The 23,419-nt window shown below is 42.0% G+C and overlaps 6 protein-coding genes across 6 annotated transcripts; 4 read left to right on the top strand and 2 right to left on the bottom strand.

Annotated features, from left to right (window-relative positions):
- Nucleotides 1-1,325: 1,325 nt before the first annotated feature.
- Nucleotides 1,326-6,606, top strand: Bfra_003199 (putative nb-arc domain protein; the record flags this gene model as incomplete). Its single annotated transcript, XM_037333610.1, has 5 exons — nucleotides 1,326-1,826; nucleotides 1,883-2,455; nucleotides 2,505-2,664; nucleotides 2,811-3,740; nucleotides 3,806-6,606. The coding sequence occupies 5 exons, from the start codon at nucleotides 1,326-1,328 to the stop codon at nucleotides 6,604-6,606; spliced, it is 4,965 nt and encodes a 1,654-aa protein (XP_037195738.1).
- A 2,772-nt stretch (nucleotides 6,607-9,378) lies between these two features.
- Nucleotides 9,379-11,533, bottom strand: Bfra_003200 (putative vhs domain-containing protein; the record flags this gene model as incomplete). The annotated part of the gene is made up of 4 exons (XM_037333611.1): nucleotides 9,379-9,579; nucleotides 9,635-10,200; nucleotides 10,249-10,927; nucleotides 10,988-11,533. The coding sequence occupies 4 exons, from the start codon at nucleotides 11,531-11,533 to the stop codon at nucleotides 9,379-9,381; spliced, it is 1,992 nt and encodes a 663-aa protein (XP_037195739.1).
- A 294-nt stretch (nucleotides 11,534-11,827) lies between these two features.
- On the top strand, nucleotides 11,828-13,033 carry Bfra_003201 (putative rli and duf367 domain protein; the record flags this gene model as incomplete). Its single annotated transcript, XM_037333612.1, has 1 exon — nucleotides 11,828-13,033. One exon carries the CDS (start codon nucleotides 11,828-11,830, stop codon nucleotides 13,031-13,033), a length of 1,206 nt encoding a protein of 401 aa, XP_037195740.1.
- A 1,495-nt stretch (nucleotides 13,034-14,528) lies between these two features.
- Bfra_003202 (uncharacterized protein) lies at nucleotides 14,529-14,759 on the top strand (the record flags this gene model as incomplete). The annotated part of the gene is made up of 1 exon (XM_037333613.1): nucleotides 14,529-14,759. One exon carries the CDS (start codon nucleotides 14,529-14,531, stop codon nucleotides 14,757-14,759), a length of 231 nt encoding a protein of 76 aa, XP_037195741.1.
- Nucleotides 14,760-15,611: 852 nt separating this feature from the next.
- On the top strand, nucleotides 15,612-17,303 carry Bfra_003203 (uncharacterized protein; the record flags this gene model as incomplete). Its single annotated transcript, XM_037333614.1, has 2 exons — nucleotides 15,612-16,167; nucleotides 16,675-17,303. The coding sequence occupies 2 exons, from the start codon at nucleotides 15,612-15,614 to the stop codon at nucleotides 17,301-17,303; spliced, it is 1,185 nt and encodes a 394-aa protein (XP_037195742.1).
- A 3,140-nt stretch (nucleotides 17,304-20,443) lies between these two features.
- Bfra_003204 (putative rrna processing protein) lies at nucleotides 20,444-22,822 on the bottom strand (the record flags this gene model as incomplete). Its single annotated transcript, XM_037333615.1, has 1 exon — nucleotides 20,444-22,822. The coding sequence occupies one exon, from the start codon at nucleotides 22,820-22,822 to the stop codon at nucleotides 20,444-20,446; it is 2,379 nt and encodes a 792-aa protein (XP_037195743.1).
- Between the last annotated feature and the right edge of the window lie 597 nt (nucleotides 22,823-23,419).

Below are 23,419 nucleotides of genomic sequence, written 5' to 3' on the forward strand. Positions count from 1 at the left end.
CTTATTTTATACCGTATTCTACATTGCGAACTCCTTTCGGGACAGAAGTCATGGTACAAAGATTTAAGCGATCGTCGTTGTTCCAATAGCAGTGAGTAATAAGTTCTGTTTGGTGTTTCAAATTCGATTCTCTTCTCTTGAAAAGCATGCATATGAATATAATTTTCCATGATGGTACAGTATCTATCCGCTACTAATCTGAGATCTGGATATATCTAGCATTGGAGCGTACCTACCTAGTACTCGTCTTGAAGCGCAGCGTTACATACGCGCATAGATCGGACGAATTATGACTGGCATTCTGATTCCCCTGATACAAAGTTCCCCTGATACTAATACAGATAGGTACTGACAATGATGCTGACGCTGACACCGATGCTAATGCTAATGCTGATGCAATTACGGCGCCATCCCGCAGGTAAAGAATCACTCTCTAGGATTGGATGTACAAGTACCTACCCGTGCCCGTAAGAAACCCTACAAGCGTCTTTAATCCTTTCCACCAAATTCGCCATTTTTAGAGTTAAAGTTGTGAGATGGCGAGGGTGGTTTGAGAATGGGGATAATCAGGCCAAATGATTGGGGAAGGGCGTCTAGGTGGAAAGATAATATGCGGAGTGGAAGTTCCCACGCTTCCTCAATTGTTTTAGTAAAAATGCTAAGCCTTCTCTTAATAACTTTATTGCCCTTTTTTTTTAACCCTTCCTGGCCCTTCTAACCCTTCTAAACCTATTATGACACCTCAAATCGATTTCATAGCCACCGGTAGCCCTATTGATGAACCTGATGTCCCAGAAACTATACCCATTCCATCTTCAACCCTTGTAAATCACTATCCCCAGTCCTTCATCCCATGTCACCAGCTGACTTCAATATTTCTCAAAATGTTTTCACATCCATCCCACCATCATCCAACTCCTTGTCCTCTCTCAAATCGTTCACCTCGGAAAAGTATATAGCTATTACGACATCGCATCAATCATGTCTTGAACTAAATAAATATTGTTCTTGTGGCGTCGTATATACTTTTCTTCCCCCGTGTGACTAACACCCCAACCTCCATTAGCGCGTGCCACAATCTTCACGGGTACAATTTATATTCATATACACCGAGAACTTATATGCCCTGGGTACGTCAATCGAGTCAGGCAGACGTCTCCGATACTTTGCGTCCGCAGGCTTACTTTTCCCAGTCTTCATGACACTTTACTTACTTTTGTGATTCCATCCTTCATTCGTCTATATAAGTCTTCACTCTTTCATGCTTATATATGCAACCATACGATTGAACTCGAGCTTCATCGCGGACCAACGAAGATCTCGACATGGTAAGTGAACAATCCTTTCCCCAGATTCCATCTTTCTTCCCGTCTGTAAGGAACGAGCAGGGATCTCAGAGTTCTTCGGCTGATTTGGTGCTTTGGCAGGATGGATCCGCTATAAACCCCAACGAAATCAATCGCTTCGAAGTCACAGAAGTCTATGCACATCCCCAAGCTGAAGTAGACATCGTACTGGTTCATGGATTGAACGGCCACCCACAGCATACGTGGACAGCTAAGAATGGCATCTTCTGGCCCACGGCTCTTCTCCCAGTTACCTTCAGCTCCAAAGATCCAAAGAAATCTGCAAAGGTTCGGATACTCGTCTATGGATACAATGCGGATGTGGTAGCTTTTGCAGAGAAATCAGCTTCGCACGACAAGATACACGAACATGCACAAAGTCTGGTTTCCAGTTTGGCGCTAGAGAGGAAGAGTGAAGAGGCCGAAGAAAACCCAATCATTTGGGTTGCGCATAGTTTGGGTGGTATCTTGGTAAAACGAGTAAGTAGCACTACTGGCTACCCCCACAATTTTATTAATGCTTATGCATCTCTCAGGCACTAGAAATCTCCCACGATTATCAGGGCAAGAGCAATGACGAGATTCGTTCCATCGCAGTCTCGACTTTCGGTATCATATTTCTCGGTACTCCTCATACGGGTGCTGATCCGGCGAAATGGGGATTGATTTTCCAAGGAATGGTATCGGCTTTAATGCCGAAGAAAGCCATGGACTCGGAATCGATCCTCATCAAAACTTTGACGACAAACAATGAAACACTTGCCAATATCAATCTTCATTTTCTCGACATTTATCAACGCTTCAAGATTTGTATGGCACATGAGAGTTTGAAGACGGATTTCAAAGGGACAAAAGCTTTTATCGTTGATCAAACTTCCGCCAGTCCTCTACTTCCAGATGTCTCCTACTTTGGTATTGAGGCTACACACAGCGGCATGTGCAAATATGAAAGCAAAAGAGCACCAGGTTACATGAATGTCTCTACCAAAATCAAGACATGGGCTTTGGAAGCTTCCCCAGTAATTCGTGCTCGCTGGAGACATGAAATAAAGAAACGAGCCGAGGAAACAGAAGCGCAAATCAGAGAGCTTAGAGGTCAATTCGAAGATGTACGCCCTCTATGATCTTGGCCCAAGAAATTCACTAACAAATTCGTAGCCAACATTAGCGCCGGGAACTCCAAAACAACCACAGGGTATGTACCATGGTAGCTCTCCGAGTCATCATCAACCTGTGTTGACTGAGTCTCCACGAGCAAGACCCATTTTTGATTATGAGGTGTCGGAAGTTGAGGAGGAAGATTTTGAGATGGCGGATCGTTGGAGTTGATCGCCAGGGCTCTCTATTATCTGTACCTCGGGCGTTGAGATTGATGTTTTCTTTTAATATTTTCTTTGGTTATGGGAGCGTCGCGTTGTGCTTTTTTATATTGTTAGCGGGAAGCTGATTTTTTGGGTTCCGTAGATTTATCGAATTCAGTACAAACTATTGCAAGTCTTGAGCCCGATATGTCAGACGAGAGTGCAGAATATTTTATCAAACCACCCGGATTCCGTCCCAATTCCATATTTGTTGGTCGACGAGGAGAATTGGCTGAAATGCATAGAATGCTTTTTGATGAACAGAGAAGATCTCAAGGTTCATGTGCTGTTTTGATTCAAAGCATGCCTGGTGGTGGTAAGACACATTTGGCTCGACAATATGCATTTGAATATAGACACGAATTTCCCGGTGGCGTTTTCTGGATTCGAGCGAAAAGTAAACAGGAAATCACAGCAGGTTTTTGGCAAATTGCGAAGAAAGCAGCTTTGAAAGCTTCGATGGTTAATGAAGATCCAAAGGTCCTCAACAATCCGGATCAATTTATCAAATTGGTCAAAAAGTGGTTAAATCATCGACATCACTGGCTTTTAATACTGGATGGTATGCACTTTGATGATAGCTTACGAAGATTCATTCCCGATAGTATCAACACTAGTATTATCTATACATCAACGGAGAAGTCTGTCAGTGGCGATCATCACTTTATGAATCCGCAGGTTTTGAAATTACCAGCACTTTCGGCGAGAGAAGCTCAACATCTTTTATTGCGAGAACTGGACAAGAGGGAGCCGTATGTTCAAGATGACCTCAGACACTCTATGGAGTTGGTTCAAGCAATGCAATTTTTACCTGTAGTTATTCATGTCGTCGCTCAACGATTAAAAGCTACGGATGAACCACTTGCAAGATATGCTAGATCTTATGCATCGGCGCCAAAGGGGTTGAGAGAACTCCAGGCTTTCACATCGGTGGTTGAACAGTTGGAAAAATTGGGTGCCTATGAAACTCTCAATCTGATACATATCTTGTGCTTCTTCAGTCAACACCTGCCGGTTGAGATGATTGCACTAGGTAAGTGCATCATACGCATATCTATCTCTTCAATAGGTATCTATCCATACTAACATCATCCATAGGTTTAGATGCACTCGATGTTCCCATTAGAGCCAGCGAGCCTATTACTGGTAGATCATTGAACAACACATTCAAAGTATTGAACAAGTTCGCCTTAATTGACCGGAACGAACACGAAGCCTCACTCGGCTCTTCCCAAACTTCAAAAGGTAGCAGAGATTTGTTGTCGGATGATATTGATGTTATCAGGCTACATAGTGTCGTCCAAGGATTTTTTGTGGATACTTTACATGCGAAAAAAGAATTGCCCATGTGGCTTGACCGAGCCATTTCAGTTTTTTGCTACTCATTTGACCAAGCAAACGATCGGATCACACAGAAAACACGCACTGGTCTTGTTGAAGATTATCGCCTTTACGAAATCCATGGCATGAGACTTCAAAGTCATCTTGAGAGACACAAGAAGGAATATATCAAGCATCACAAAAAGGAGACTTTGGATCCGGATGCTACTTGTATTATGTTGGATGATAAATTAACTGCAATTAGAAGTGAAATCCAACGACGCACTCCGGAATCTTCTCATGTGATTGCTGGAGGTCAACCAGAAGCATTCCAAACATCGATATTTGATCGGACGGGTAGCTCATCTGATACTGGCGCCGATGCCGAAACACCTGCGGACAAATTCTGTGATGGTTCACCTTGGGTTCTAGGGCCTCACATTGAATCTCCTAAAAGTCTTGTTCATGATCCGGATTTTCTTCAACAGGTAGAGAATATCAAACAAATTCGATTTCCGCCTCAACTTCCCAAGGAAGATACTGGATATGATAGTGAACTAGAAGGTTCTACCATGACGCTACAGCCACCAAAGTCTTTGGCTCCTTCGGCTGGTTCTCCTGAAAGTCCTGGGGGTCCATGGGAAGTTGTCAAGCCTCGGCGTTCAAGGGTCACGGCTCCGAAGCTTGATCTTCATAGAACTATTCGTGCTCAGGAATCAAGAAGATACCGTAATCGTGCGGCCTCTTTTCGTTCGATGACTCCCGGAGGGTTTTCCGATCCACGTGTAACTAGTGTTACAGCACATGGTGAATTACAACAACCTGCTATTCGACCGCAATCTCGGGGTACCTTATCTGGTCAATCTAGTGCTAGAGTAGCACTCGCTCATATCAGTAAATCGAGTCCACCCCCAGTTCGTGGAGGTGGCCCAATTCAAAATCGAAGAGCACCTACACATAAATTGACAGAAACGAATCTTATCACTAGGACACCAACTTATGCATCGGCTGTTTCTGGTCCAACGAGAGATACAGCTTCAAGACATGGCACTGAAGAAAACTTTAGTGATACGACATCGAACCTTGGATACCCAGAACCAACAACAGCTGTTGCCGCTTTACAGCGTATTCCTCATGATACAGAGTCTCAACCACCTCAACCACACGTACCCTATACTCGTATGCCACCATATCCTCATACCCCGGATTTGTATTATCGACAACCATATTCTGCGGCTAGTAGTAACATGTATGATACGCCGATCACGAATAACAGTCAAGATAGTTTCAAACCAATACCAGATCCCTTTGACAATATATATCCGATCATGACAGGTCCACCCCCTTTGACAAGATCTTCAATACCATACACATCATTGTCACCGTCACTAAAGAGGGACCTACCTCATGATTATCCAAGTTGGGATTCACAATCTTATCCTAGCTCATTACACAACTCGATGCATAATCCGATTCCGCATCAAGGCAATCATCAGAGTCCCCATCATCTACTTCGGCCCACTCACTTCCAATCAATCTCCTCACCCAACCTCCTTCCTTCTCAGTATCGACCAACCCCTTCAACATACTACCCCGGCCGTCCTGAATTCTCCCACTCCGACACAACAAGTATAACAACCTCTCGTACCTCCCCCCAAGAATCAGGCTACACATCCCAGCCCCTCTCCCGCAACCCCTCGGGCCAATCAACGCACTCCACCATCTCTCTTCCCCGCCCTTCCCCTCATCCCTGCTCAAGCTCCAACTCCACATCCAAACAACGCCGTACCTCCCTCGCAGAAACCGAACCTCTCCCCCAACTTCCCTTTTCTCCTCGAGTCACCGCGCAGGCTATGAGTCCGCAGATCAGCTATCAAATCTCTTCAGCTCATTATCTAAACCACTCTCCTCAAGATCGCGAAAGAGGAATGGTAAGGAAAAGTCCGAGATTAGCTTTTGCGCGGGCGGTCGTGGGTGATGATGCTGCGAGAACTCTGTACGAAAGTCAAGAGAGGGAGAGAGAGTTACAGAGACAGGGACAGGGACAGAATTCAAATCAATATATTTCTTCGCAAGCGAGGATTCCGAGAACGTTTAATCCTTTGGCGCCGAATTTTAGTCCGAGGATGGGGGCGGCAGCGGGTGGGAGTCAGAGTCAGATGGGATACTTGGGGCAGAGTCTGAGTGAGGAGAGGAGAGTGGGGGTCGGGATGAGGGATTTGAGTTTTATTTATCCGAGTCCGGAGATGGGTAGTGAGGGATTTGCGCATGGGAATGGAAATACAAATAGAAATGGAATAGCAGAGAGAGAGCTACAAGCCCCGCTCATGAAAAGAGGAGGAAGTAGTGGGAGTGGAGGTTTAGTAGTCGGAGGAGGGAGAGTCGTCGAATTCGGAGATCTGGGAACACCACAGAGGTTTCAAACGCAGAGAAATTGGAGTGCGGAGAGAGAGGGTATGATTGAATTTGGAGAGACTGGGTTGGGGATTCGGACCGGAGGGGAGGGGGGAGCGAGGGGGATGGGAGAGGTTGGTATGGGGAGAGAAGGAGTAGGAGTCGTTAATGGGTTGATGGGTTGAGTTGAGGGTTGAGGATTGGGGATTTGTGGATTCTTCTTATGTTGTATTGATATTGTTACACTTTATCATATGGAGTTTTGGGCAAGGCACGGCACGGCATAGCATTGGGCACAGGATACCATATACTATAGATATACCACGGAGAGAACTCGGGAACAAGGAAGAAGGGCTTGCATGTACGGAGATGTACACATACCGGATAGCATAGGGCATGGATGTAATGACAACAGCATGACAATAGCATGGAAAAGAAGGAATGGGCAGCATATCTATAGCATATGTATAGCACAGAATCGCATAGAATCGCATAGCTTGGTACGACACTACGAGAGATACGAAGGAATTAAGGGAAGATAAATGAAAGTTGGAAGGGAGGACAAAGGTGGACAGCTGGCTGACAGTGTATGTTTATGATTATGAAGAATTTGTATGATATGATACCCCGGAATGTGGATATGTATATGTATTCTATTTATTCTATTCATTTTTTGTATGTGTAATAGAAGAGAGATGGATAGGGTGATGAATAGATTATAATTATTATAAAAGAAAGAGAAAGAGAAGTAAAAATTCATTTATCCATGGATTACAAGTCTGTATGCCTGTTTGTGTGTGTTTTTTTGAGATGTTGGTGGGCGAGAAGGGGGGATAATTATAGATGTTGAAAGGTGAGGGGGTGTATGAAGTATGTAATCTTACCTAAGTATCATTTGGTTTTATTTACCGATCTTTGTTTGAACTGTGTATTGAGATTGGGACTTTCATGGTCTGTTGTGTATTTGTATTTGTATTGTGATTTGTATTGGAATTGGGATTGGGGCTGGGAAGGAATTGTGTGTTTGGGGTAGTGAAAGATGTCATGTAATACAATTATTGAATTAGAGAGACAAAAAAGGAGAGGAAATTGATGCATGATGTTTGGATTTGGAAATATGAGATTTAAGATTTGCTCGAGTAATGAGTTTATTGAATAGATGATTGTGTTTTGATGGCAATAGTTGAGGGAGGGGGGGGTATTTTGAGTTGGTTTTGGTGTCTGTATTTTTGTGTGTATAAAGTTTATCGGATGATAGTAATTGAAATAGATGATATGGATGGATTGGATGGATGGGATGAATAGAGTTGTAATAGTGATTGGGATGGGATAATAGACACCTTTAATCGGGATTACTGAGTAATCATTTTAGATCGCTGAGATGAAAGAAATTTCTTGTTGAAATGATAGATGGATATAGTTATTCTAGAATCAATGAAAGATCCGAGATAAGAAAATATCAAAGTTCGAGGTCATTTTGTATGAGTGAGCTAAGTGAGATGAATCTCCTTCCTTTTTCGTAGATTCAACGGTACTGTTCGTAAAGGACACTTCAACGTAGATATCTGAAATACATTACTCATTGATGACGTGACTAGCTAGTAAGGTATGACGAGTGGTAAAACATCTAGTATCGTCTAGCCTCGCTAGTGATGAGCCAAGCTGAAAATTTGACCTAGTTTATGTAGCATACAATGTGATGGCCAACCAAATGATACGTTTCGCTAAATAATCAACCTCTCCACTACCTTCTAGCTAGGTTGATTATGGGATCGATTCGTACAGATGTAGATTTCATTGGTTGAATACCTCCTACTATCTTGAGTAACCTACTGATGTTATAATTCAAAAGCTTATAAATTCCAAAAAGAAAATACCAACACATCTAACTGTGAATCTTCTAAATTCTCACAAACACAAACTGCCACACGAAAACATGAAAACCTCTTTTCTTCACGAATCAAATTCAACGACCTGGACAGCCACCTGGGAAGCCGATTGCATAAGATTCACCATCTCTAATAGCTTCAAAATACGGTATAAGGCCAATACTGCCTTTATGTTGATGTATGTGTGGGGGGCTTATTTTATAATATGTTTCATCATTATTGGGCTTGCTACTATGTTGTTTTTCTGCTGTGATTCTATTTCTGGTAGGAAACGTAGGAGGAGAAATCGAGAAGCCATGCGGAGATGAAACTGGAGGAATATAAATGATAATTATGCTCTTGCAACGATAAGACTCGAAAGAAAGGATTTTATACGCAAATTGCATGTCCAGTGAGAAGTTATGATGATCGGTGGAGAAGACCTTTTTGAATTGGAGCCATAGCGATTGAAGCTGAAAATTGGAAGTCATTCCGAGATTTGAAGTGTAGCGAGCCTCACATACATTTTGCATTTTATCCAATGGATAACTCTGTCTCGCATACTCCGTTCAGGCCTAAAAATAACTGCGGGTGCGAAGGAGGACACATTCGACTGACGACGCAAACTTTCCACAATGGATCGAACCTCCCAGGTGTGAGGAACCACCTGATTCGGACACCTCAAATATATTCAAAGGCACCTAAGGAAATGGGCGAAGAGAGAGAAACAGCTGATTATGCTTAAATCCTAAATTTTCTTGAATTGACAATGTTGAAGTGTATGTATGATTCGGAGCTGCACTCTTCACAAAGAAACACCCAAGGAAAAGGAATCATCAACCAACTGTTTTGCATTAAATAAGTGGCCAAATAGAATTTTAATATGAGTTTGAAATTAGTTGATATTGGCCATAGCCAGATACCGGCAACCTTCATGTATTGTAACCCGCTCCTTCATCTGAACTAAATCGCTTGAACTTTCGTGCTTCTAAACATACGTTCCGACACCCATAACCTATAATTCCTAACATCCTGTCCTAGTTCAACTCCTTGGATCCAGCTTTCATCCCATTTCTCATTTCATCAACATCAAGAAATGCCCAAGCTCGCAATTTCACCTTGCTCATTAGAATTTTGAGTACCAAGCTTGTATGAGCACTTCCACCTCATCTTCACCTGATCGCCCTTCCCGTGCTCCACACCTTGAAGGTAAATCTTTTGAGTAATGCCCGAATTTTGGTGGGGATTAAGCCTCCGTCCACTTTGAGGTTGGAGCCGTAGTGTATAGCCCTTTTGTAGTGTTAGCATTTTTGGATCACACTGAAGATAGATAGAGAAACAATACCTTTGTGACTGCGGCTTGAAATGTGAAGTCGGATATTGGTTCGTTTGAATTATTTGAGAATGCAATTGATAAAGTGATGACATCAGGCGTACTAGGTTCGCGGGTAGCATTTAAGGATATTTTGACGTTAGTATTACTAATGGTTAAATCGTTGGTAGATGGAAGACCTTCGGGTAGGGCAGACGAAAATGCCCATTCATCATCATCCGCTGCAGGTGCTGGGGCATTCGCTGCATGTGATACTGGAGGTTTGGGATTTGCAAAATCGAAAATGGAGCCAGATTGCTGAGGGGTGGATTGTCTTGATGGGGATGTAAGAGCAGCGAATGGATCAATATTTGACGGAGGAGGTCTTGCGGCTGCAGCTTGTTGCTGCTGTTGTTGCTGTTGGAAGAGGGATGGTTGTGGAGTAACGGGTTTGGAAGGTGGCTGTGATCCAAATGCAGAGAATGCAGAATAATCGGGTTTCACGGGTAAATTTGAAGGTGCCGGAGATCTGGTTGGCGTTGGTCCTCTGGCAGTACTGTTTTCAGTCGTTGAAGACATTAAAGCGGGACCAGGAATATCTAGAGCTTGTTAGGATGGTAAAATTCAACCATATATGGATAACTCACTAGTATTGTTCCCAAAGCCAAGCGAGATGCCACCCTCTTGACTGTATGAGGAATCTCCCATAGACAGTCCCAATAAGTCATTTTCTAAATCACCGGCTTGGGATGTGCTCGCCGGAGCGTTATTCATAGACGAACTTCCATTGGTCTCCGGCTCTCCATCAAAATCGATCAAGGAAAGTTCATTTGCGGAATTCTTGCTAACCCCTGTACTGGTACCAAGGGTACCCTTGGCAATCTTCAAAGCTGCATCCACATCGCCCTTCTTCATCAACTTGTACCGCTCCACAGTACGATGGATACTATCATTAATTTCAAGAAGCTTTGCGACAGCTTCATGATCATCCGATTCCTCTTCGCACATCTTCTGTATTTTGGGGTGAGCGCTTTGAAGAGCCGACGCAAGTTCTTCGTAGACATCGCCCTCCGTCATAACATCTCCAGGCTTGAATTCTTCCAAACGTTCTTCTAGTAATCTCGCTTTCTGTTGTACTTTTCCGACTTCCTCTGCTGCTTTGGCTCGGTAATCCGTTTTCGATCTGGTATCATATCCAGCCATAATCTTCATTAACCTGTTGGCTTCTTGCAAATCCTCGGGACCACCACGACGAATTAGTTCTTGCAATTTCGCAGATTGTGCCGCCTTTTCTTCTTCCTCCATCTCTTCGGCAGATTTTAAATTCTATGATATCGTTAGTATCCTAACGAAGGAATCCGTACCCAGATCCATCACTGAACTTACATCGCTTGGATTGAGTACCGCAGCATCCTCCACTCTGACTTCCGGGAATACATAGCCTTTGTAACTTAATAACCTATGCATATCCCTTATGAAACCTAAATCCTCCTTGTACCTCGAAGTCTGACATATCGTTCCCCTCCATTCTTCGATAGCTTCCAAAATCTTCATCTGGACTTTACTCGGTCTGATGGGTGGGCGTTCCGGGAACCTTCTCACCAATTCATTTAGAAACTCTTTTGTGCTAATTTGCAAGTGAAATGGATAACCGCAATTCTTCACACAAATGTCCAACAGGACAAGTGCTAGTATCGCGACATTTGGGTTGCGATGATTAATATAATTGACAATTGCAATGGCTGCTTCCCGTGGCGCGTTTCCCTTTTTCGAATTAATGAGGTCGGAAATTTCGAGGTTCATAGCAAGATTTGGCTCGTAATTTTCAGGGGAACAAGCTTGCTGGATATATCGTTGGAGAGGGGAGGGTCCTGGATCTCCCATCATAGAGAACCTGTCTCGTGCCGCCATTCTTGCGGAAGCTGCCTCCATTTGGAGGTGTGTTCTCCTATATTACCAAGCGGAACGGTTATCGATCTTTAAAAAAAGTGTTGGTTGTAAGAACTTCGTCGATGAGCTGATGCGGCGCGATAGAGAGAGTTGTAATGAGCTCAGTGGGGTGGACACGATTGGACTTTGGAATGATGAGAGGTGCTTAGTCATCACTATTCGCAAGGCTGGAACATTTCTTGGCTCCCCACCTCGATTTTTATATCACATCATACATTTACTTTCTCTTTTGTAGATAAATCGCCACATATTGACGTTCATCTGCATATACACATTATGGTTCGACACAAGAAAGATAACTTCTCTTCTCGAGGCAAGAAATATAGTAATCCTCCACGAACTCGAGGCCCTCGCAACAACTCCGACGATGAATCACAACCCCGCTCTTCTCGCCCTCCATTCAAAGCCGCATGTTGGGATCTCGGTCACTGCGATCCAAAACGATGTTCCGGAAAGAAACTCATGAAGCTTAATCTTATGCGAGAGTTACATATTGGTCAGAAACATCAAGGCGTTATTATATCTCCAAACGCGAAAGCTACAATATCCCCGGCAGATCGTGAAATCATGCAACAGTACGGTGCGGCGGTCGTAGAATGTTCATGGGCTCGTACAGCAGAAGTTCCTTGGGCTAAGATAGGTGGAAAATGTGAGAGACTATTACCATATCTCGTCGCCGCGAACTCCGTCAATTATGGTAAACCTTGGAGGCTAAATTGTGTAGAGGCTTTGGGAGCTGCCTTTTACATATGTGGATTCGAGGATTGGGCAGAACAAATATTAGAACCATTCAATTACGGCAGATCATTCCTGGATATTAATTCAAGTTTATTAAAGCGATATGCAGCATGCAAAGACGAAGCAGAGATTAAGAAGGCTCAGGAAGTTTGGATGGAGAAATTAGAGAGAGAATATAAAGAGAGTAGAGAGGGTGGAGCGGATGGTGAAGATGATATTTGGAAAAGCGGAAATACAAATCATAGATTACCGGAAAGTTCGGAAGATGAGGATGAGGATGAGGACGAAGAAGATGAAGAGGGAAAAGACAGTGACGACGAAGTCGATGGAATTTATCTCGGTAAAGAACAACCAAAAAAGAAACCCCCACCCGAAGATGATGAGGAGGAGGAGGAGGATGAGGACAAGGATCCTTTTGCCATCTCAGATGATGAGGATGATGAAGAGGAAATGGCAGAACTCCGACGAAGAGTCCTAGCCTCCAAACCATTTGCCAATCCACAAAATTCCAGTCAAAAGGTCGCACCAGAAAAGATCTCAAGGCCAGTACCATTGAAAGAAGATTCGGAAGTCGAAGCGGATTCGGATAATGGAGAAGACGATGAATTTGACAACATCATTGATGCTACTCCTGTCACCGATAGGACAGGTATAATAGCAAAAGAGAAAGCCAAGACCGTATCTCCAACCATTGCCAGTGCTACATTTTCAAGGACGGTCGTTGGGGCACCAAAGAAGTGGTAGCTAAGAAGTGGTAGGTAGCTTTATCATAAACTCAAATAGATTTAAAGCACTCCCCCCTTTCAAAGTCTATGATCCTCACAATTGATATCATTGTCCCAGTTGTTATAATTATCTCAATTTATATTATTATCCCAATTCATATTATACAATCACTCATACCCTCATATTTCCATACAATCTTACCATATAACCATATGATTGAGCCTAGTAAAGAGACCACAAGCCACACAAAGGCGATCTATAGAAACCGCGGCACGATGATTGTCTCGCTGGCTCTAAAACATTATAACTTTCACAACATATAGAGCATCTTAATGATGTGATGGAAGATGGAGAGACTGGCCGGTTCAGAGAAAGCCAGTGCAATCTGCAAGAAGTAATGGTATCCGCTCGGAGCAACTTCACTTTGTAACAAACAATATCGTCGAAAGAACTGATTGTTGAAGCATAACTTTGAGTAGGCACTGAAAACTGTCAGAATGTGATGCGCAGAATCGAGAGTCATATTGCATCAACACTACTGCCGAGCAGAATGAAGTACTCGATGAACCTTTCGCATATATTTTCGTTAATAGGAAAATCAAAATTGGATCGGCTTAGTGCAACGAACACTTCACATGCTTGTGTCACTATGAATGATTACCAACTTTGCTTCTTGATCTTTGAAAGTCCTTTGAACGCAATCACTCAACTCGAAACGTGTATTTATAGCATTTAGAATTTTGCCCTGCATTCTTGAATATTTCATCTTGACTGCGGAAGTTCCTGATCTTATTCTAGAGGCAAAATAATTGATAAAACGTTGACCGAGATCCGTAGTATCTGCTGGTTTCGATGGCTCGATGTCTTTCAAGAGCCGAGGATTCACTTGGTGGGCTCGGATGTTGAGAGTCGCTCACAATTCTTGTATTTACCTGAAGGTCTATAAATGATTCGGCATTAAACAGTCCAACACGGTCTCAATCATTGAACGTAAATACTGGATTGAATATTCAATGATCATATTGCAGCCACACATAAATTCAACATTAATCCAATTTGCCCTCACAAGAGTGGTCCCAAATGAACATGATACAACACGATTACCTCAATCTACATACGCAAAGGAATGCTCCCCAAAGATGTAATTAGAAATGCTTTAGAACGATCTAGTGGTACCCCGAAAGAGACAGTAGACCTAAAATGGTTTAGCCTCATTTAAACGAGTTCTCCTATTTCAACCGGACTCAGAATCATCGCATCGTGTACCGACACTAAATGTCTAGTCTATCACTAATTTCACAGTCCTAAATGTCTCCCAAATATGCAGTCGTACAAATTCTTACCAGAGAAAGTTCTTCTCCATTCTTTTTTAACCTCAACCACAAATTCGACTTAATTCCCCTTCCCAAAATTAGTATAATGATATCCCCGCCATCCAGAAGACTATCAGATTTGAAATATCTTGAATCTCAATTTCTTGTGGTATCAAATCATAGTTCTCTCATTCACAATCATGAATTCGCCAAATCCGATTTCGAAAGTTATTTACTGGTTTTGGGCTCTGTTCGCTACATCTAGGCCTAAGAATCAAAATCTCACAGAAATTATTGTGAATCAGATCAAAGAACGCTGTAGAAAAGATGCTCTTGAAAGCCGTCGTCAAGTCATGAGTACGAAGCAGAGAATTAATGTCTTCATGGAAAAGGTTTTGCTCTTCATGACTAATGGGACTGTCCGTGAATAAAATATCATGGATTGCTTGGAAAAAGTTTGTGAGTTGGTTGTACTTGTCTCCTGACATATATTCAAGGAGTTTAGCTAATTTTCCATGCCGCAGACTGAAGTAATTTCATGAGCATTAAAGGCGCTTGATATTATACTGCTGCGGTTGAGGTTCGGTTCAGTAATGGACTTAATTGTCTTAGAGCCCTGATGACTATGAGAATTTGGAGTCTAGCATGAGATGGAGTTATGGGATTTATTTGGATTGCACATGCTGAGATAAGATAGTCTCATGTTCATCATGTAACTGGGCGGAAAGGTATATATTGGTCAATCTCTTTTGCAATAAATTGTTGCCAATAATGAGATATTTTGATCAAGATACTTCCTATTTGAGTAGATTTCACGAACAAGTCAAATTGAAGATATGAAGTATCCAATTACTATCGAACGATTGAAGTGTGATGAGCCCATGATCGCTTTTACAGCATGAAAAGATATAGAAAACCCTAGCTTTCCCAGTGACCCAGATGTATTAAGCACATACATACTTCCACATTAATTCGCGATCACATGATTCTGAAGATACGGAACCGTAGATTCGAGGGTGAGATTGACAAGATCCGCTACGTCGCTGTTCCTCTGCAGTACGGTCAAAGTTCAACCACTAACTTTAAACGTGCACCAAACCAGGCAACGTATTTCACCCCGATGCAATTACCCATATAAAAAGATCATCTAGACACCCGGTAAAATTCTTATGAGACTTTATTTGTAAAAGTCTAACAAAAGAACTTCGAACCCAATCACTCAACAATATTTCCAAACCACATACAACGATTCATCTACACAACATCACACCCAAGTTATCAAGATGGCCTGTTCCTGTATCAGAACCTACTTCTCGAAGTTATCTCACAAGCAACATCAAAAATCTATTCTAAGACAGGACCAAAAAGATGCCCAAATCAAAGTCGATGAAGAAACCAAATTCAACACTGGAATGAACGCTCAAATTGAAGCGATTACGGAACCAAGACTCGGAATGGGGGATATTACTGAGGAGGAATATGATAGAGGAGTCATTGATTATAGAGAATACGAACCAATCACCATTACTCTGAATGATGTTCATGGAGTTACGCATATTCAGGAGGTCATCAACTTCAATCTTTCAGTCCCCTTGGATGAGCTTTCAAACCTAGACAGAATCGAGACGGCGGGGAAAGAGCTCAGTAGCGAGTCTCAAGATATAGTAGAGATGGTAGAGAGTAACCACACGCCTATGACCAACGAATTTTGTGACAGGGAAAATCTACAGATAGTAGAAGTCAATAATCCTGCTATCACCAACGAATCAAGTGACAAGGAAAGTCTAGAAATGGTAGCCATAGATATGGATGGTCAGGAAACACGCATCACATGGCGAGGTATCATTACACCAGAGCGAAAGAAAAGTGATGAATCTATACACTAAGTCCTTGCGTAATCTGGGAATCTGTGATAGGTCTTCGGTACCACCAGTAGGTGTACGGACTGAAGGGACACTCCAAGAACGGAATTATAAATATCTCTTGATATATCGATTGGTATATCTTAGGAATATATACCGTATTTCATTAGAGATTGAACAATCAACAGATAAATTCTGATATCAAATGATTGAAGAATGAATTTGTTGAGAATTTCAGAAGTTGAGAAATGTCCCGTTAGGCTACACACCCAAAATGGTGTACCTAAAAGTTGATCGACACCATAGCTGAATTATTTAGTTAGAAATGATATAAGATTACACGCTACAAGTTACTAGTGAAGTGACAAGAATGACATATTTCTGGCCTCCCGTGGAAATATTTATTGAGCTCTCTCTCCTTGAAATTGTTCTAAAGCCATAATTCACAGATCACATCAGATCAAATCATGACTTGCAACACCAGAGTTTCCTCGAAACATCTTCTGCTATACATCTAATTCTAATTCTAATTCACACCTAATTTATGCACTATCTCACCTCCATCATTTAAATCCCAAAATGCCTTTCTCAAACCTCTCATCTTTCAACCGACTATTTGGCCACCACTGCCCGCATCCCACTCACTGCCCTACCTGCCAAACCGGCATATACAACTCCAAACTCCCCAAAAAGACCCCGAAAGAAACCATCTCCTTCCGATCCATCGTCGAAGAACACTTCACCTCCATCATCCGCGCGGATCCCCGCATCATCAAACGAAGACTCCACGTTTTCGTCGGCCAACCCATAACTCTCCACCTCGCCACTTCAGAGAATGAATATGTGCATGAATATCTTTGTTTCGATTGGGGGAAACCGGAAAGTCTAAATTTGGATTTCCAGGAGAAATCAGTTAAGACTCAACAAGATCTTGTGAACTCGTGGGAGCTGGCGGAGAGGGTTTCGCCGAAGGAGGGAAAGAGAATGGTGATTAAGAGGGGATTTGTGGTTACGCGGGTCGATACGGAGATTTGTCGCAGTATGTATCCGAGGAGCCCTACGAGATATTGGAAGGCGAAACATACTTTGTTGAGGGAATATGTGGATTTGTAAATTGGGAATCATGATGTAATTGTTCTGTTTGGAGTGGACTGGGATATTCTCATTTGGCGAGGCGCTGGGTGGGGTGGGCAGAATCATGTATCACTGGAGTTCTGACTCTTATTAAGGGTTTGAATATCATGTTTAATTTGAGTAATTTAGTTTCAATATTATAAGCATGTAAGCATAATATTCTAGAAAAATCTGATATTACAAAAAACATTAATTTAACCCTTTTCCAAGCCTAACGAGGTATAACTAGAATGCTTAGTATGGAGCTAGATGGGTACTAATTGATATGCTAAGCGAACACAATCTCATCAAATCCCCTTTTGATTTCTCAACTTATTTTTCGTGATCTTACTGGAGAACGAAGTGAGAGTCATTGGCCGACTGATTTTTTGAGTTACAAGCCTCCCTTCATCAGATGGTGACATCTTGTCTATAGTCTTTGGCCCTCAAAACGACAAGATATCAACCGCTTCACTAATCTTATTTCTTATTGTATTAAGAGAAAGCCCTAGTAAAGGGAAGCTGAGAAATACATCAAATGATAAATTACTCTCATGCCCCTTAGATTCTATGATAGGTAGAATGCGCCCTCAAGTGATAGATTCTAGTCATTTTAGGTTAGATTTAATGATATGAAGAAGGGTAAATTTCATGATGAAAGATTGGATTCTATGATGAGAGGCTGAATTCTGTACTCATTAATAAGAAGAAAGAAATTCCTCGGATTCGTAGTCTGTAAATTCTTTTCCCCCGACGGCTAGCATCAGATATTTCATGAATATCTCTAAAAAAATTATAAAGGTTCAGTCCTAGGCAGTCATCTGTTTACTCCGTTAAATAGAGTAAAGAATTTCCGCTTGACTTTTGTATCTATTCGAGGAAAAGCTACAAAAGGCTTCCGAGGGTTATTCTTCTAACATCTCTCGATATTTCAACTTGCATATTTTAGCAATTGTCACAATCATTCATCCAAAATGAAGCAATCAAATTGTGAATTCTGATATCATACAATTCAAGAATGAATTTGTTAAAAACTTTGAAAGTTGGGTAGTGTCCCATCAATCCATGCACCCGCTGGTGAACCTGGTGTCGATACATATGATAGAATGCCTTCTCGTCTTCATGACATTATCTGAAGCAACCAGTGTATACCAAGTTTTCAAACCCCCATTAGTAGATGGTATTGTGAGATGATGTTCATCTTGTATTCCTCGATACTATGTCTAGTACGACAACTTCAGAGTGGAGCTTATTCTGGTATTTGCTTGGATAGCCATACTACTACTTCAGAAGATTTGGAGAGAAAACTCTCTTGTGTTGTACCCTTCTTGAATGTTCTTCAAAGTAGCGCTAACATTTCCGACTTGAAGAATCTTTTTCGTCTGGTGCTTGGGATCGATTCCCCTACCAAGAGGGATCGTTCATGAGACAGAGGGCGTATGCCATCTCAATGTGAGAAGCAAAGGCCAATGCTCATGCCGAAGCTCTATGCATATAGACCAGGCCGGAATCAGTGTGATGCACAGTAGCAGATATAGTAATATGCAAAGAGAAATTAAAGCTGACTTCTTCTAGCGAAGAAATTATACGTGAATTGTATGTTTTTACTTGGGCCTTACCCGTGAATGGGTGAATTAGTGAGTGAGTTGCTAACACCCGAACTCAGTTTTGTAGATGCAGAAGAGTCACAAATTTGCAGCAAGTCTCGATGTACAAACTCAGAAAGCAGCGAGGCTAATGAAACTCTTATTTTAGAAGTCAATTGCACGCTCGGTAAGACCAATAATATCAACTCTAAGTATACGGAGGTATGCTAATCAACCGCTGATCATACAGACACCATTGTGAGGGAGAATTGTTAGTAGTTGATAATAACTCAAACAACTGATCGTAAGACTAATCACGTGACCAAACATGGAAAGCAGAATTATGAGCATGAAACGAAGGAAGACTTTAAGAAGAGAGTACGGGGAATTGGGGTTGAAAAACAGTAAGTAAAACTTCTTTTTACTTACAAAGGAGACTAATGTTGAATTTTGCTAGTCTTGCATCAGTTATTACGATTGAGATTGCGCTCGTAGCCTTGGCAATTGCAAATTGTTGTCTGGAAACAAGAAGCACCAAAGTGAGTCTGTAAGATGGGAAATTACGATATCTATCACATTAGCATCAATACTTCAATCCATACAATCACTCCCTCTAACCAACCCCCTATTCAACCACCCATTCAACCCCCAAAAGACCAAATTCTCTCATTCTCTCACAGCCAGCCAGTCAACCAAACCGCAATCTATCGTCTTCCCTTGCCGCTCTTCCTCCTCATTCCCATAGTGTATCAACGACATGAGACTCGAACTCAAACTCAAAGTTCAAATGTGATTTATGAATTGAGTGCATACCTACACACACATACATATATCTAAATAAACTACCTCCCTTCTCCCCGTTCGGTCTGGTCAGTCAACAATCCAGTATCAAGAAGATCAAATAACACAATACAACATCGCACTTCAATCACCAAAACCAAGATCAAAGAATGAATTCTCTGATATCAAATTCCGAATTATCATTTTCCTCCCCCCACTAATCTAATCTCATCACCACCCCCTCTCTTCTCATCATACATCCAACCATTCATCGACCCCTATCCCCATTCCCCCATGCTATGCACGCTAATATGTTTGATCAATCAAAAAAAAGAAAAAAATAGCCAATAACGAAAATCATTATTTGAAAGCCAATCAAACAATCAAGAACATCTTATTGCCGACCAGAGTAGACAGACAAACAAACGAAAAAAGAAAGTAAAGTAATGTAAAAACTCTTTCTCATCGCTCCTGGCTATCACATCAATGGTCTTCTGCATTCTCATATCATACACCCTTTTTTTTTTGTTCCTTCATGTACCTGTTTCTCATTCGTTATTTTGCCTTGGCTTTTGATATCCGGTTTTCATCCATCCCAATTCTCATAGGCTAGTACCTTCATGCTCGTTCGTTCGTTTTCCAGAAAAGCGAGTCGTGTCATGAGTATTTTGATCCACCCGTCCAATTCCATCATGTCATTATCGTGAAAACTCGTTCAAGATTCCATGTTCGTTTAATTCAACACCCCCCTCCCCCAATTACAATTCTGTCCCCTCAAATAGCATTTGCACCAGTTGCTCTGAATCCCTTTGGTGGCAGAGTCTTTATCTTTCCACCCGCAAGTTTTTGAGCAGCGAACTTTTCTCTTGCCAACTCGATAGCACTCTTTTGTCTTTCTCCTCCAATTTCCTTCTCACCACCTTTGCCCTTCCCATGTGGCTTTCCAATTCCATCTCCAAGAATTTCCTTTCCAACAACAGCATTTGCATTACCATCTTGACTCTTCAATACCATTTGACTTTGAATATTCGATTTTCCTTGTGTATCACCACTCTTAACTCTCTTTACCCAATCCGCTCTTCTCCTCTTGAATAAATCCATGGACCAATTTCTCCAAACAATTCTTCCAGTCCAGCTATCTCTAAGTAAAGGTTCGTAAGGCATGAGAGACATAGCGATACGTTCGCAGAGAGAAAATAGGGAAGCTGATGAAGTAGAAGTTGGAGTGGTCGTGGTGTGTAGAAGGGAATCCAAGATGTGTGTTCCTGCAGACGACAAGGATAATGTGATAATTGGAGGTTGAGGTGTTGGAGTAGCTCCGGCTGAAGGTGATATAATAGAATTGATGAGTTTGCGACGGAATAAAAGGTTTGAAGGGGTATTAGGTGGAGATGGAAGCAATGACGCTTGAATGATATGAGTTGTGGTTGGGTATAACGAGAGTGCGAGAATCGTCGAGGTAGGAAGAGCCAGTAAAGAATTCTGAATGAGTTGCGCAGGCGGTCCAGGAATCTTGAGCATAGCCTGAGCGAGTAAGGATCCGTGCAGTTGAGATGGGCTAGGTTTTGGTAGAACCGGAACCGGAGCTGGTTTATCATCATCAGCGGCTGCCGGAGGTGGTGCTGTAGCTAACGTAAGAGTTTCGAGAGAAATATCGGCCATCTTCAATATCAACTCATTCTTATCAGATCCATATGCATCAGCAATACTTTTTGTGAGAGCTTCCGTACTTGCACGTCGTACTTGACAACGTTCCAATAAAACCTTGATGATATTTGTACGTTGTCTGCCGACCAACCCTTCAATCTGAGGAGAAATTTCGGTTATCGCTTCCTCAAGATCTTCTTTGCTGAGACGATTCAAAACTCGAATGACAACGTAAGATGCGATCTCGTTTCGTGCCAATCCCGCGATTCGATCCTTGAAGATTGCTCGATAAATTTGTTTGAATAACTTTCCTGGACTATGTGTCATGATTGTTTCCAACACTCTAGATCCAATTTGATCGTAGACAATACCATTGACGAAGATGGCAGATTGACTACCTTCTACAGTGATGTCATCTGGTAAAAGTGTCGAAATAAGAGTTTTTTGTTCAGAATTACCACCCTTTTTGGAGCTGGGATTCGTGAGCTCTAATTCGAGTAATAATTGTAAACAAGGATTTCCTGTAGGATGTCCAACCAAAACTTGGATGAAAGCTCTATCCATGGAAGCAATGGTATCCGAAATGATCTTCTCAATTGCCCACAAGAAAGATTCCGGCACCGTACGCTTATTGAGAGAAAATTCTGTGGGAGCGGTATCCAATCCATTTATGCCAACCTTCTCCTTCTTCTTGCTTTGTAGTAATGATTTGGTCGAAGATTTCTCCAAAGGTCGCCCAGAAAGGATGATGAGTAACACTCGAAGTGTATGGGAAGCGAATCGATCGGTGAGGAGAGAGGACAGTTGTCCTTCAAGTTCGTCCAATGTTGCTAGAAACAAACTTTCCATCGACTCGGTAATCTCATCTTCTTTTCCCTCTGCTCCATCCTCTGCGTCTGCCTTTACCTCTGCCACTTTCATCTCATCCTTCTTTTCTTCTCCCGTGAGTTCCTCGGTAACGATTGAAGCCGATTGAATGAATAACGTTTCACAACAATGACTTGCGAAACGATGTGATACCAAATGAGGAAAATTTCCGGCAAATTGAGAGAACAATTTCTTTTTTTGCTGAGGTGTACTCAACAAAATCAATCTTTCCATTAATCTCGAGCATGATTGACTACACGCAATCTTCAATTCCTTTCCCTTTGCTTCCCGATATACATTTGCGAGAAAAAGGCTTCGCTCTTCATCTGAGGGGAAATCGTTCAACTCGAGTAATTCGTCTGCTCTTCGAAAGTATTCTTGTTCTTCGTCCTCCAGCAATCCATAATAAGGTCGGTCAGCAACTTCGATTGCATTCGTACCGGTAGCAGCTGGGAAGGAAGATAGACTTTTGTCGTTGTCTGGACCTGTGAAAGAAACCTCGTCTTCAATTTGGGAAGATCTTCGCTTTTTCAGATCTTGGGAATCATTATCATGATCTTCTTCCCTATCGGTATTTTCTTCCCTCTTTCTTTTCAAAGTGTCTCTCCTACCTCTGGCATGCTTATTTTCTTTTGGCATTTTGGAGGGGGTGTGCTGGTTTTTGAGAGGGAATCGAGGGAATCGAGGTAAATCGAATCGAATCACGTTGAACGGAATTGAGTCGAATAGAATTGAATGTAATGTGAAAATGAAACAATAAAAGAGTGAGAATATAATGTAGAAAGAAGAATGAATTCTGTTTTCTCTCTCTTCCTTTGAATCAAGGGATGTGTGGAGGAGGAGGCAGGAGGTAGGAGAGGGCAGACAGAGAAAGTTGATGTAATTGAAGAATTCGAATCAAAAGTTTTGGAAATGTAAATTGCGGGCGCTAGCGGTTTATTTTTGTACTTTTTTTACCTATGAAGTGCTGGGGATTGTGAAATAACCTTGTATCGTAGCTGAACTTTCTTGGCAAAATGATGAATGAATGGAGTGAACAGAGTGAATGGACCTTTTAATGGAGTCGATCGAGTGATGGATAACGAGGAAATGCACCAGTGACTGTCAGTGAACGAGTAAATTGGTCAAAGTGTTGGAACGAAGTGGGTTGTAAGCCTTGTCGTGCCTTGTTGTCACATAGCTAGGAAGGTCAATCAGAAGAAAAATCCCAGCGTTTATCAAAGCGGTGAGATCTTC

Source organism: Botrytis fragariae (genome assembly GCF_013461495.1).
Source record: "Botrytis fragariae strain BVB16 chromosome Unknown tig00000012, whole genome shotgun sequence".
NCBI lineage: Eukaryota > Fungi > Ascomycota > Leotiomycetes > Helotiales > Sclerotiniaceae > Botrytis > Botrytis fragariae.